General features: G+C 34.2%; 3 protein-coding genes across 6 annotated transcripts; 2 read left to right on the plus strand and 1 right to left on the minus strand.

Annotated features, from left to right (window-relative positions):
• Positions 1-75: 75 nt before the first annotated feature.
• Positions 76-2,980, minus strand: LOC111317025 (uncharacterized). Of its 3 annotated transcripts, none has more exons than XM_022919326.2 (8): positions 2,887-2,980; positions 2,415-2,496; positions 2,118-2,185; positions 1,881-2,021; positions 1,563-1,604; positions 1,273-1,409; positions 572-673; positions 76-424 (listed from the first exon to the last, which is right to left on the minus strand). In XM_022919326.2, the coding sequence occupies exons 1-8, from the start codon at positions 2,954-2,956 to the stop codon at positions 296-298; spliced, it is 771 nt and encodes a 256-aa protein (XP_022775061.1). In that variant the 5' UTR covers positions 2,957-2,980; the 3' UTR covers positions 76-295. The 3 variants fall into 3 exon arrangements, with proteins under 3 accessions (XP_022775061.1, XP_089609494.1, XP_089609493.1); XM_089753368.1 differs by lacking the exon at positions 2,887-2,980 and adding an exon at positions 2,719-2,759; XM_089753367.1 differs by lacking the exons at positions 1,563-1,604; positions 2,887-2,980.
• Positions 2,981-3,129: 149 nt separating this feature from the next.
• LOC111317024 (uncharacterized) lies at positions 3,130-7,296 on the plus strand. Of its 2 annotated transcripts, none has more exons than XM_022919325.2 (10): positions 3,130-3,269; positions 3,816-3,947; positions 4,218-4,441; positions 4,637-4,754; positions 5,311-5,388; positions 5,483-5,603; positions 5,697-6,247; positions 6,340-6,461; positions 6,786-6,872; positions 7,027-7,296. In XM_022919325.2, exons 2-10 carry the CDS (start codon positions 3,927-3,929, stop codon positions 7,136-7,138), a joined length of 1,434 nt encoding a protein of 477 aa, XP_022775060.1. In that variant the 5' UTR covers positions 3,130-3,269; positions 3,816-3,926; the 3' UTR covers positions 7,139-7,296. The 2 variants fall into 2 exon arrangements, with proteins under 2 accessions (XP_022775060.1, XP_089609492.1); XM_089753366.1 differs by having other exon boundaries at positions 3,158-3,294.
• A 1,706-nt stretch (positions 7,297-9,002) lies between these two features.
• LOC111316160 (transcription factor bHLH18-like) lies at positions 9,003-10,987 on the plus strand. The gene is made up of 4 exons (XM_022918171.2): positions 9,003-9,154; positions 9,250-9,849; positions 9,928-10,302; positions 10,415-10,987. The coding sequence occupies exons 1-4, from the start codon at positions 9,119-9,121 to the stop codon at positions 10,487-10,489; spliced, it is 1,086 nt and encodes a 361-aa protein (XP_022773906.1). The 5' UTR covers positions 9,003-9,118; the 3' UTR covers positions 10,490-10,987.
• The last annotated feature ends 367 nt before the right edge of the window (positions 10,988-11,354 follow it).

Raw genomic sequence — 11,354 nt, forward strand, 5'->3', positions numbered from 1 at the left:
TGAAAAAGGAAAAAGAAATGTCAAAACTTGAGCCTAGGTCTTGATTACCTAGACATATTTGCTTATGCAAGGGACTTAAGGATAATCATTGTATTCAATCATTTCACAGCAGCATTTCGTTTTGAAAAAAAAAAAATTGTACACAATGGACGTTTATAGGTTCGTATATAAGCGTATGGCTCATTTCCATGCTACAAAGAACCAAATATGCATAGCGAAGCAGGGTCCTTGATACAGAATATTTCTATTTTTTTCTGACAGAACGAGTCCGGATTCTTTAAAAAAGTGATAAAATTCAAGGAACAAGTTTCCAAGCTAGATGCATAGTTTGTTCATTTACGTAGGGTCGCAAAGACCACATCAGGCAATAGCTCTCTAGTTCTCCTGATGATGACTTGAGATTTAGAGAAGTAACAATCTTTTCCTGCAATAGGAGGGTGATATTTTGTCACTGTTCTATAGAAAAACAATGAAAGAAAAATGAAATTGTTCAAGGACTCTTATCTCTAATAATGGAATGGTTTATTTCCACATCAAAAGTATGATAGTACATATTGAACTGCCCGTTTACCTGCATCGCATAGTCCTGCTTCACCATATTATAAATGATCCCCATCAGGGCAGCATAATCTGTCACTTGAGGTTCTTGAAGTTGAGATGAAGCCATTTCATCCTAAAGGAAAAGCGAACTTTCAGCAAGACAGTCAAATTTCAATAACCAATTGTGGCAGGCAGAACGATATAAAAAGTGGAATACTATTAATGGAAAAAAAAAAAGATTATAGCTCTACTGTCTTTGGTACGAATGATCACAATATTAACAGCTGGATATTTCTCTAGCAGAAAAAGTTTCTAAAATTTGAATGCCTTTCCTTTAAGCCACTATTCTTGTTGGATGTTTTACGGTTTGGATAGGTGGTCCAGTGCAAGGTTATTTCAATCATTAAAGTTTTGGCAGCATAATGACATTGGGAAATAACAAATTGGAAAATTTTTGTGGGTGAGTCTATGTGCTGAAATTGGTAATCATTAACAAGAAATCTGCTCTAAATAGAAAGAGATTTAAGTAGGAAGGATAAAAACAAAGACACTATCTGCAGCATTCAAAGACTTAAATACTCGTAGCGAAAGAAGGAAAAATTAACAACCACTAATATTTCCTATGCAGGTAATATGGAAACGTAACTGCAATGAGTGAAAGATGAATAGAGTAAAGAAACAACAAATCATATCTTTTACAAAGAATAGAAAGAGTTGAAGCACAAAACCTACTTCACCATTATTTTCTTGTGGGTCTAATCTTTCAACAGATTCCTTGTCCAACAAGGGAGATAACTGTTCATTTGCCGTTTGCAATGCAGCTGTGGCATCCTCCAAGAGGCATTTGAGATCATTCAGCAAGCTTTTGACTGCACCCCACAAGTTGTTACTTAAAATATATTAGTTTCAATAATCACCTCATAAAACACACTTAGAAAATTGCAAACACTTGCACCCTTCAAAAACATATTAACTATATAAAAATACAATCATAGATGGTAAAATTGCAAACAAAATGTTACCTTTAATTAAATGATCATGTAGTCCAAGTAGGCATGTGCGCACTTCTGATTCGAAAGACCATTACATAAGAACAAAAGCCATATAAAACAAGCAGAATAAGAAGGGTCTGCACAAGGTAAGTTACTACTGATTCTCTGGAAGAAAGCATGTGATACATAATCTCGAGTTTTATTCCTATAGATGAAATTGTTAAGTCACATACCTTATAGTCATATTAACAAATTATAGCATGAAACAGTGACAGAAGACGATAAGTACCCACTATTTCCAGGTATCAACCAGATAATGCTTTATCTATGAAAAATAAAAGTACTTACACTTGCTCATATTTTCTACACTGTCATGACTGGTAATACAACCTACTTCAAAGTATGACTTTAATCTCTTTGTTTCATTGGCTTTAATAATGTTCTCAATCAACTTGGATGTCTTGTTTATTGGAGGGCGTCGAAGAAACTCTGCAAAGAGAATTGAGAAAACACTATCACTAAAGAAACTAGCAAGGACAACATCCTAACAATGGCAATGAATAAAAAAGCATATAAAGCACTGACCTAGTCCTTGCTGAAAGCCAGTAAGTAGTCTGCCTCCAACGGCCACCAATTCATCAAGCTTTGCCACCCTGCAATTTCCCAAACCACCATTTAGCAATTCCATGAAAACCCACCACTTCATAACTTTAAATTTCTACAGAAAACGAAAATGCATCGTACATATGTGAATCTAACTCCATACCCAAGTGCCCATTTAATCATTCTAAAGCAAATTAAGGAAAGAACAATAGCAAAATCCAATGTCTAAAAACAAAGTAAGTTTAATAATTTTGAATAAGATTTTATGTTTCCGATTACCTTGTAAAAAAATCTTTAAAAATCTGGAAAACCTTCTCCTTTGTTTCTCCTTCTAATTTCTTGTCTTCTTCACTTTCCATTTCTGTCCGCAGAAAACAATAGCTTGAAAAGAGTAGTCATAATGAATCTTAAACCAAAACCATAAAGAGGGTATAAAGCAACATTTTTTGCAGGAAAAAAAAAAAACTTTAACTTAATTTCCAATATGAAACTGTCTCAAAGATTTAGACATGCAAATAAATCATAAAAAAAGAACACTCCTTGAAGCATATAATCGAGCATCTTCCTGGCACTGCTTATTTACCTTCTGTATAAAAGCTGAACCTCAAGTAAAATTTAATTTTCAAAACAAAAAAAATGATTAATTTTTCTATATAAATACTTGTAATATTTTTTGGATTATAAGATAATTATATCTAAAAATTACTATGAAAATTTTGCATATATATAAATAAATAAAAGAAAAACTTACCTGGGTTGGGTTTGTATGCTGATTTGTTTCTCGCCTCTGCGGTGTTATTTATTTTGTTTTCATTATCCATTAAACGCACCGTTTGGACTTGACCGAGTTAACTCCAAAGGTCCAAATCCCTCACAAACTCGGAAAACTGAGTGTCCCCAAAAGCGCACGATAGAAACCGATCTCTTTGTTTCTGGGAGCTTTCCTTTCTCCCCTTTTATTTAAACCTATCTTCTCAAATTCCTCCCATAGTAGCTGTGAAGATCGAAGATTTGTGCTTCGCTCTCTCTCTATTTCCTTGCGGAATAGATTCCTAAGTCTCGCTATTTCTAAGTGCTGGTTTGGATTTTCGCTTGAAAAATCCTGGATTTCGTCGATTTTCGGTCCAATTTCAGGTTGTGTATGCCGATTCTATCACATGTATGAATTTCGATTTATTTATTTTTGGGTTTTTTTTTTTTTTTTTTTTACGCTTTTATGCCTATTTTTAAAGCGATTTGGTTGGGATTGAACAAATCGGTGTTAGCGAAGTTGGTTGATCTTAAGCAAGATTTTGACAGATTCGTTTGGGGGTTTCTTAACTTTTGTGTAATCGGATATGTTTTTTTGGAAAATTAGGGTTTATTTTACGTTTTTCGGCCATAATGGGGAGTTTTGCCTAATCATTTACACTTCTTCTGATCGCTATTCGTTTTCTGATTCTTTTTTTTTTTGGTGTGCTTTGGATATTTTTTCATCCTTCAATAATCTGCGAAATTTAGGAGTTTTAATTGCAAAGATCTTCAGAAAAATCATTTAAAAAAGAAGGTTTCAATTGGCTTTATGTTAAGATCTGAACTATATTAGAAGCAAAAAAAGTTGTTTTACAGTTAATTTTCTTTCAAATTTCATTCCTTTTCGTTCAATCATTAATCTTTATTATTTTTTTTTTAATGTTTCAGGTATCCAGTATTTTTTTGGTGCTTGTATAACAAGTTTATTCAAGACAATAAGCAGCGGTATTCTTAATCGGTGCTCCTGTGATAAGTTAATCGAAAAGATTGTAATCAGCAATGAGGGGATATGATAGAGAGGTAAGTTGCTTAATATTCGTCATGTAAATTTTAATTACTCGAATCAAACCAGGAAAATAAGATTGCTTCGAACCTGATCGAAAATGATAAACGAAACGGTTGCTTTATGTGCAAGTTTCTATTGCTAGTCTGCATGATGAGGAATTTTTTGCTGTTATACAAAGGGTTGTTAAGTGTGGAGTTTTTGCTATGATGAAGGGTTTTGAATGTGTACTTTTTCTGTTAAAGATTTTATTTTGTTTTTAATATCTGCTTTTTTTTCCTGTCCAGGAAGTTGAAGACTACGATGATTATGACATGGAGGGTGAATATCAAGATAAAGATGTTGAGGACGAAGAGGGGGAGGAATATGAAGAAGAGGAAGCTAGGCAGCCTACAAAAGAAGAAATGGAATATCTAGAGTTAAGGCAGCGGCTGAAAGATTCTATCAAACGAAAGAGGAAACAAAGTGCTGCTGCACTTTCTTCTCAAGAGAAGAGGCTTCCATATAACAAGTGAGTGATATGTTTCTTTTTCTGAACCATTTGTCCATTAGGGAAGTTCTATGACACTTGGACACATTTCTGGATTCAAGGTAAGAACATAAAGAAGCTTTTCTTCTATGCTGTATGATAGTTACAAAGTGTGTCTATTCCAGGTTCATAACCTTAATTATTCTAATTAAGTTTGTAAATGTTGTCTTCCTGCAGCTTTGGATCCTTCTTTGGCCCTTCTCAGCCAGTTATTGCTCAAAGAGTTATCCAAGAGAGCAAGTCATTATTAGAAAACCAGAATTTGGTGTCAAAGATGTTGAGTTCCAATCAATCTGTAAGTATCACTTGTCTTTCTTTCTTTTCTTTATTTTATTTTATGTGGAATCCTTGTTTTATATGCTGTTTGTGTTCAATGCTAGTGATGTTCATGGCTGTGCAAACTCTAATATGATGCAACCAGCCAGCCCAATGTGGTTGTCGCTTATTCCATTGGATGCTGCTATAACCTTACTGTTTTAAAATCTGCATAAGTTTTGAAACTGAACTAATTGTTTTTGCTTCAATGGGGTATGCTGCCTAGTGTTTGGAGATCGAATCAGGTTTTGATATTTGCAAATAGATGCATTTCAAGACCAATTCTGCACCTTTTTGTATTTGCCCATAGTGTTACCTGTTAATAGATTATTTTTAAAAGATTTATTCCAAATAGTCATTTATCTACAAATAAAATAAATGAAAAAATTTGTGCCATTTGAAGTTTGAGGCCATATAGTAGCTCACATGTTATTTTATAGTTTAGATTATGATTTTTTTTGAAATGCAGATCATATATTTCAAAATATATTTGGTCTTTGAATATTTTGTATTGACAACCTTGTGATTTCTTGTAGAGTAAAAAGAACTCTGCTTCAAACAGTGCTGGACCAAAGCTTGGACAACGTGGCCAGGCACCCAAAGCTACAAGTGAGGTATTTACTCTAAGCATTTCTAATTTGGTCTTACCTTTTGAAAGACCTATGGTCTGTGATAGTGAATTTTTTTCAAATTCTGGACATAATGCAGCACAGAAAGAAAGCTGAGAAACTTAAGGTTGCAAGAGATTACTCATTTCTATCAGATAATGCAGAGGTTCCAGCTCCTGCAAAAGAGCCTCCACCTCGAAATGTTTCTGTTCCAACTTCTGGTAGGTTACTACTTCACTGCATCACATCTGTTTTGTTTGTTTGTGAAGCTTAAAACATAGATAACTTACACAGGTTTTTTGCTGATTTTCAAGAGGCACGATCAGCTCAAATGCCACCAAAAAGCAAACAATCATTGGGCAGCAATAGTGGTAGAAATATCCAAGGCATTCGTGAAGAAAGGAAACCAGTTCCTTTGAATGGTCAAATGCATAAAGCTGGTTCCTACAAGTCTTCTTCTGCCAGTAAACCATATATGATATCAATAGATTCTAGAAGGCAGGTAGGTGTTAACAATGGTATTGGGCCTGGCCGGCCTGTTAGTGTTAATGGTATTGGGCCTGGCCGTCCAGTGGGTGTTAGCAATGGAATCAAGTCAGGCCGTCCTGTTGGTTATAGCAATGGTATCGAGCCTGTCAGGCCTCCTGGGCCGAAAGGTGTGCCTTCAAAGGTGGCTATTGCAAAGATGGAGAGGAGGATTTCTGCACCAGCTGCTAGAAATCTCCCACCCAGTGCTCACAAATCACATTCTTCGAAGATGCATTTATCTGGTTCAAAACAGCAGTTTGAACTGAAAAAGGGATCACAAGAATGTAGCAAGGATAAAATCATGCCCCAAAGGCCTGTGATATCATCAAAGCCTCAGGTCTTAGTCTTATACAAATGCTTCTGCTTTTGTCGGTATCTTTGGAATACACTTTTTAGTTTTTATTTATGCCCTTTGTGAAATTTTTACAGGTAAAAAAGCCAGTTGGGCAAGTTTCATCTCACTCTCATTCTACATCAAATGTTCTGCGACCCAAGAAAAAGCAATTAAGTGAAGATGAAAAGGCTCTAATGATGATCAGAAACATGTTCCAGTAGGACCTCTCTCCTTTTATGCTTTCTCCCTTCTTGCCCCTTTATTGATATACTTTTTTATTTTTTATAACTGTTCACAAGAGATTTCAAAAAATGGTAAGCCAAGTTGTTATTTGCAGCAAACGAGCACACACTTCTGCCAACATGCCATGAAATGGGATTTAGATTTTTCTTTAGCAAATAATGGATGAACTGGATCTGGATGTGTATTGGGTTTATTTTAGGTTCTTGAGCAGAAGAGGAAATAACTTTGTTGCTTTCGGTAGTTTGATTTGAATGGTTCGAATTTTTTTCTTATTATTTAAAATATTACTTGGTTGCAGCACCGATAGATATCCAGTCTGTGATGATGATGATGATAGTGACATGGAGGCAAACTGGGAGGAGATTATGAAGGAGGAAAGAAGGAGGTTAGTAAAATTTCCCAAATCTCATTTCTTTGGTAAAGCATTATGCAAGCATTTGCATGTAGAGAACTGTCTCATTGAACACTAAAGGAGATAGATGTTTGAAACTGCTCTATTCATTATATTATATTATATATTTACTTCTTTCTTTTTACAGTGCTAAAATTGCAAGGAAGGAGGATGAAGAACAATTGAGGCTGATAGAAGAAGAAGAGCGGCGGGAGCGGATGAGGAGGATGGCCAAAAAGCGCAAGATTAGCCAGCACTGATTTGTTGTATCCAGGATTCACAATGGGGGCTGACTGAAATTCTAAAGTCTTTCTTTTAGTGTTACTTATCATGTAAATACTACAAGTTTAAGAAAGTTTTCATTTTGTCCCTATTGAAATTTAATAATATACGTTAATTAATTGTTTTTGGCCGAGAACGAGTACATTGTTTTTAGGTAAATTTTAACCCTGTTTAATAATACTAGTTACTAGTGATGTTCAAAATGGATTTTAACGGTGTTATTTTATCGAATTAATTTAAGTTGATTAATCAATCAATTATTTAATAATTATTTAATTTAATTTGGCTTATGAATTGGTCATCCAATAAATTTGGTTGGTCTTTTAAAATAATTTTAGGTGAATTTTGATTCATGATTAATTTAATTGAATGAACGTCAAACATATATATGTATATAGTTTCATTGAAATGCATTGTTTCATTTTGTGAGGTATAAAATTAATTTAATTTTATTATTTAGTTAATCGAAAAACTAATGAAACTTGTTCCGTTTGTATTAAATCTAACTCTGGAGTCCTCAAATGCATTAAAAAATTAAGAAAAAATGGTAAAGCTTATGAATTAATACTTTTTGTGTAGTAAATTATCCATCTACATCGTTTGATTAGCCAAATTAAAGGTAGCCTGTTATATATTAAATAAGATTAAAATGATTAATTAGCTGTCAACAATAACACAATTTATTGATAAAATACTACATTTTTATTTTCAATTATTAGAATTCAAATTGTAAGATATTTTAATAATAAAAACATTAATTAACTTGTCATAACTTAAGCGTACAAAGAGATTTATTAAAATTACGTTTTTGTCTTAAATCAATTGGCGCATTTCATCTTCTGGACTTCTACAAAATTTCCTTATCCTTTATGATGTATAAAGGAAAATGTGCAAAGCTTTTGAAAATATAAAAATGATAACTAAATTTCTCTAAAATCTCAAAGGATTTTGTTTCCCGTAATTTAGTTTAATACTATCAATTGCATACCATGATTTTGTAGGGAAGTTTCCATATCACGTGTTTCGTACTAATTCCGTCTATTTTTTGCATCTTTTTAACAATTACCTCAAACAAATATTCAAATGGTTCCAACAATGTACTACGTTTCACATTGGAAAAAGCCTCCTACAAGCTTTGCTTCAAGTATGTCTCACTCAAGTTGACAAGTTTTTTGATTGTGAAAGTGATTCAACTGATCGGAAATGCTGGGTTTTGGATTTCATGAAAAAATTTCTAAGCAAGTCCTTGGCTTATGTATCTGATCTGATTTGTTTGTCTTTGCTTGAGAAATATGACATGTGAGAAACTGACTAGAATTAAAAAGGAAAAAAATGGCAATTATTGTGATGGGTTTCACATCCTGGAGTGGATCCACCAATTGGTTTAGATGAGATAACCAGAGCAGGGTATGGAAGCTTTAATGGTAAGCAGGTAAGCATTGATGTTTGTGATAGCCCTGTTCTTCTAGGCCATAATTTTCAAACAATATCAAAATCAAATTATAAAAATCTTGACAGGAAATACAATGACTAATTCAAATATTATTTCAGTTCTGCTCCCTGGTTGGCTGACTGAGAGAAAATATATTGTTTCTTTTCGTGCTCCCTGTCGATTCGCGATCACTTCTTGGATCAAGTTGGGATTATTTTATGAACAATTTCTTTTTTTGGCAGTGTCCACGATTCCATCTAATTCGAGAGAGAGAGAGAGCATCAGCCTTGAATTTGAATAATGGTTTCAGGATAAGGACAAAAATTTCAGACGTGGCTTAGAGAAGAATTTGATGAATTACACACGACTATAAGAGGGAATGAGAGGGGAAATCTGTTTTCAGTTTTCAGCCATTGCAGACGAAAAGGGTAGCTGATAATTATAGCAGTTTCATTATTACTAGAAATAGGTAATCCTTTCGTCTTTGATCTTTCCAGGATAATCTTATTCACATCTGCCTACAACAATGGACTCTTCGTCAGCAAAATGGTTATCTGAATTTGTAAGATTACTAATAGTTCCAACACTAATATTTCCTTGTTGTTTGTGATTATATTTTTCTTTTAACTTTTCTAATTTGGGGTTTTGAATTTCTAGGGAATGGATGAATACAACATCATCCACCAATGTCATATGAACTCTTTAGCTGAACTCGCCTCCGCAGAAGATATAGCGACTGCCCTGGCTGGAGGGAACCTCAAGCAATCATTTTCCTCTAAGAACTATTCCTCTTACCCTAATTTCAACACCAAAAACACCGCTAGTTTTAGTGGTTCATCTATTGAAACTTCCGAGGTACCTACAAAACAGCTCAAAACTAGTAGTAGTTGGAACTCTATCAGAACCACCGAGCATGTTCCACAGAAACCTTCCTCTCCCACCTCTCAAATTCTTTCTTTTGAGAAACCAACTTCACTGCCTGCCAATTCTCAGCAGTTTTATAAAATAGACAAGGCTGTGAAGCCTAAAGACGAGACTGTATCTTCAGGAAATATGAACTTTTCGCCTCGGATCACCAGTGGTCCTTATGAGAACATAAATTATGCAACAAAAATCAATCAAGGGATCAAGAGGACTTGCTCAATGACTAGAAGCCCTTCACATGCTCAAGATCACATAATGGCTGAGAGAAGGAGAAGAGAAAGGCTTAGTCAGCGTTTCATAGCTCTCTCAGCAATTGTTCCTGGCCTGAAGAAGGTACCACATATCTTTCTTTCTTTCTTTTTTTTTTTTTGTCAGGATTCTTTGATTAAAACCAAGAAATTTTGTTTAAAGATGGACAAAGCTTCTGTTCTTGGAGATGCTATCAAGTATGTAAAACAACTTCAAGAAACTTTGAAAGTGCTCGAGGAGCAAACCAAGAAGAGAACAGTGGAATCTGTAGTTTTCGTCAGGAAATCTCAGCTATCAGCTGATAACGAATCCTCTTCATGTGAAGAGAACTCCGATGGCCGGTCATCTAATGCAGCTCTACCAGAAATTGAAGCTAGAGTCTCTGATGACGACGTCCTCATTCGAATCCATTGCGAGAAACAGAAAGGTCTCGTGGCGAAAATACTAATCGAAATAGAGAACCTTCATCTGTCTGTTGTTAACAGCAGTGTCTTGCCTTTTGGAAATTCCACTCTAGACATGACCATAATTGCTCAGGTAATTATCCAAAGAAATTTTGAACAGCTTTTATATTCTTGGGAACTTTCAATTTACTGAAACTGAATTCAACATGACCAATTAAAATCAATACCCTTTTTTTTTTTTGCAGAAAGATGCTGAATTCAAGTTGACAGTGAAGGATCTTGTCAAGGACTTAAGAGTGGCTTTACTGAAGTTCATGTGACATCCTAGAAGACCAACAACCTGCAACAGTTTCTGCATCATTAATTCTTAATTTCTACTAATATCTTTAAGTTTATGTTCCTTTTTATTTTTCATATCTTCCTAAACTACTGCAGGGTATTTCTTCTATACTTGTTTTTTAGTGGTTGCAACTGCATGTTGATCACGTTCACTCACCCTGGTGCAAGTTATAACGGATTAGAATTCAGTAATTTTGGTTTCTCAGAGAGCTTGGAGATCTCATTAACCTAATTACAGTATCAATGAAACCACTCTATTCTCTCTGAATTTGCTTAAACATAGTTGTTTGTTAATATTGGTCTATGTTGTTCTATAATGGAGAGATGATACAGCCAGCAGGTTCTCTTAGAATAATTTGGATCTGTCTTTTTTTTTTTTTTGTTTTTCATGGTTTTGACCTCTGTGTGAAATTTCCTACTTTACTCTGTAAGATTTGCAAATTCCCCTCTGTACATATTCATTAACTGAAAGTTTTCTCAATTAATTGTTTCATGCTTATGCTATTAATTATGCACGTTTGCTAGGATTTAACATGTGAATTCCAGATATGGGCTTAGATATTCAATCACTGTTACAGCTCAGCTCTAAGAAAATACAAGTGAGCAAAACAGTGCTTTTGGTTTAGAAAAAAAAAAAAATTGTCACTGTTGGAGGCTAGGGTTCATAAATATCTCACATGAAAATCACTCCCAGAAGTGTAAGCCAACTTTTGTTCCGTTCATCTATGGCCATTTAATTTAAATTAGGTTTATATATATATATATATTAAGAGACTAAGGAGATTCGAACCGATTTTTTTTAAATAGAGAAAAGTTAATCATTGAATTAAATGTTCAAATGAAATT

The sequence above is a fragment of the Durio zibethinus genome, chromosome 24 (genome assembly GCF_047325235.1).
Source record: "Durio zibethinus cultivar Kanyao isolate XHJ-2024 chromosome 24, ASM4732523v1, whole genome shotgun sequence".
NCBI classification, from domain to species: domain Eukaryota; kingdom Viridiplantae; phylum Streptophyta; class Magnoliopsida; order Malvales; family Malvaceae; genus Durio; species Durio zibethinus.

Excerpts from the sequence above, each read along its gene's own strand:
- LOC111317025 (XM_022919326.2), bottom strand. The coding sequence starts at position 2,956 with ATGGATAATGAAAACAAAATAAATAACACCGCAGAGGCGAGAAACAAA. Across the intron at positions 2,186-2,414 it reads TTTAAAGATTTTTTTACAAG|GGTGGCAAAGCTTGATGAAT; the intron begins GTAATCGGAAAC and ends GGGAAATTGCAG. Across the intron at positions 1,605-1,880 it reads TGTAGAAAATATGAGCAAGT|TGCGCACATGCCTACTTGGA; the intron begins GTAAGTACTTTT and ends TCGAATCAGAAG.
- LOC111317024 (XM_022919325.2), top strand. The coding sequence starts at position 3,927 with ATGAGGGGATATGATAGAGAG. Across the intron at positions 4,755-5,310 it reads TGTTGAGTTCCAATCAATCT|AGTAAAAAGAACTCTGCTTC; the intron begins GTAAGTATCACT and ends GATTTCTTGTAG. Across the intron at positions 6,248-6,339 it reads TGATATCATCAAAGCCTCAG|GTAAAAAAGCCAGTTGGGCA; the intron begins GTCTTAGTCTTA and ends AAATTTTTACAG.
- LOC111316160 (XM_022918171.2), top strand. The coding sequence starts at position 9,119 with ATGGACTCTTCGTCAGCAAAATGGTTATCTGAATTT. Across the intron at positions 9,155-9,249 it reads CAAAATGGTTATCTGAATTT|GGAATGGATGAATACAACAT; the intron begins GTAAGATTACTA and ends TTGAATTTCTAG. Across the intron at positions 9,850-9,927 it reads TTGTTCCTGGCCTGAAGAAG|ATGGACAAAGCTTCTGTTCT; the intron begins GTACCACATATC and ends TTTTGTTTAAAG.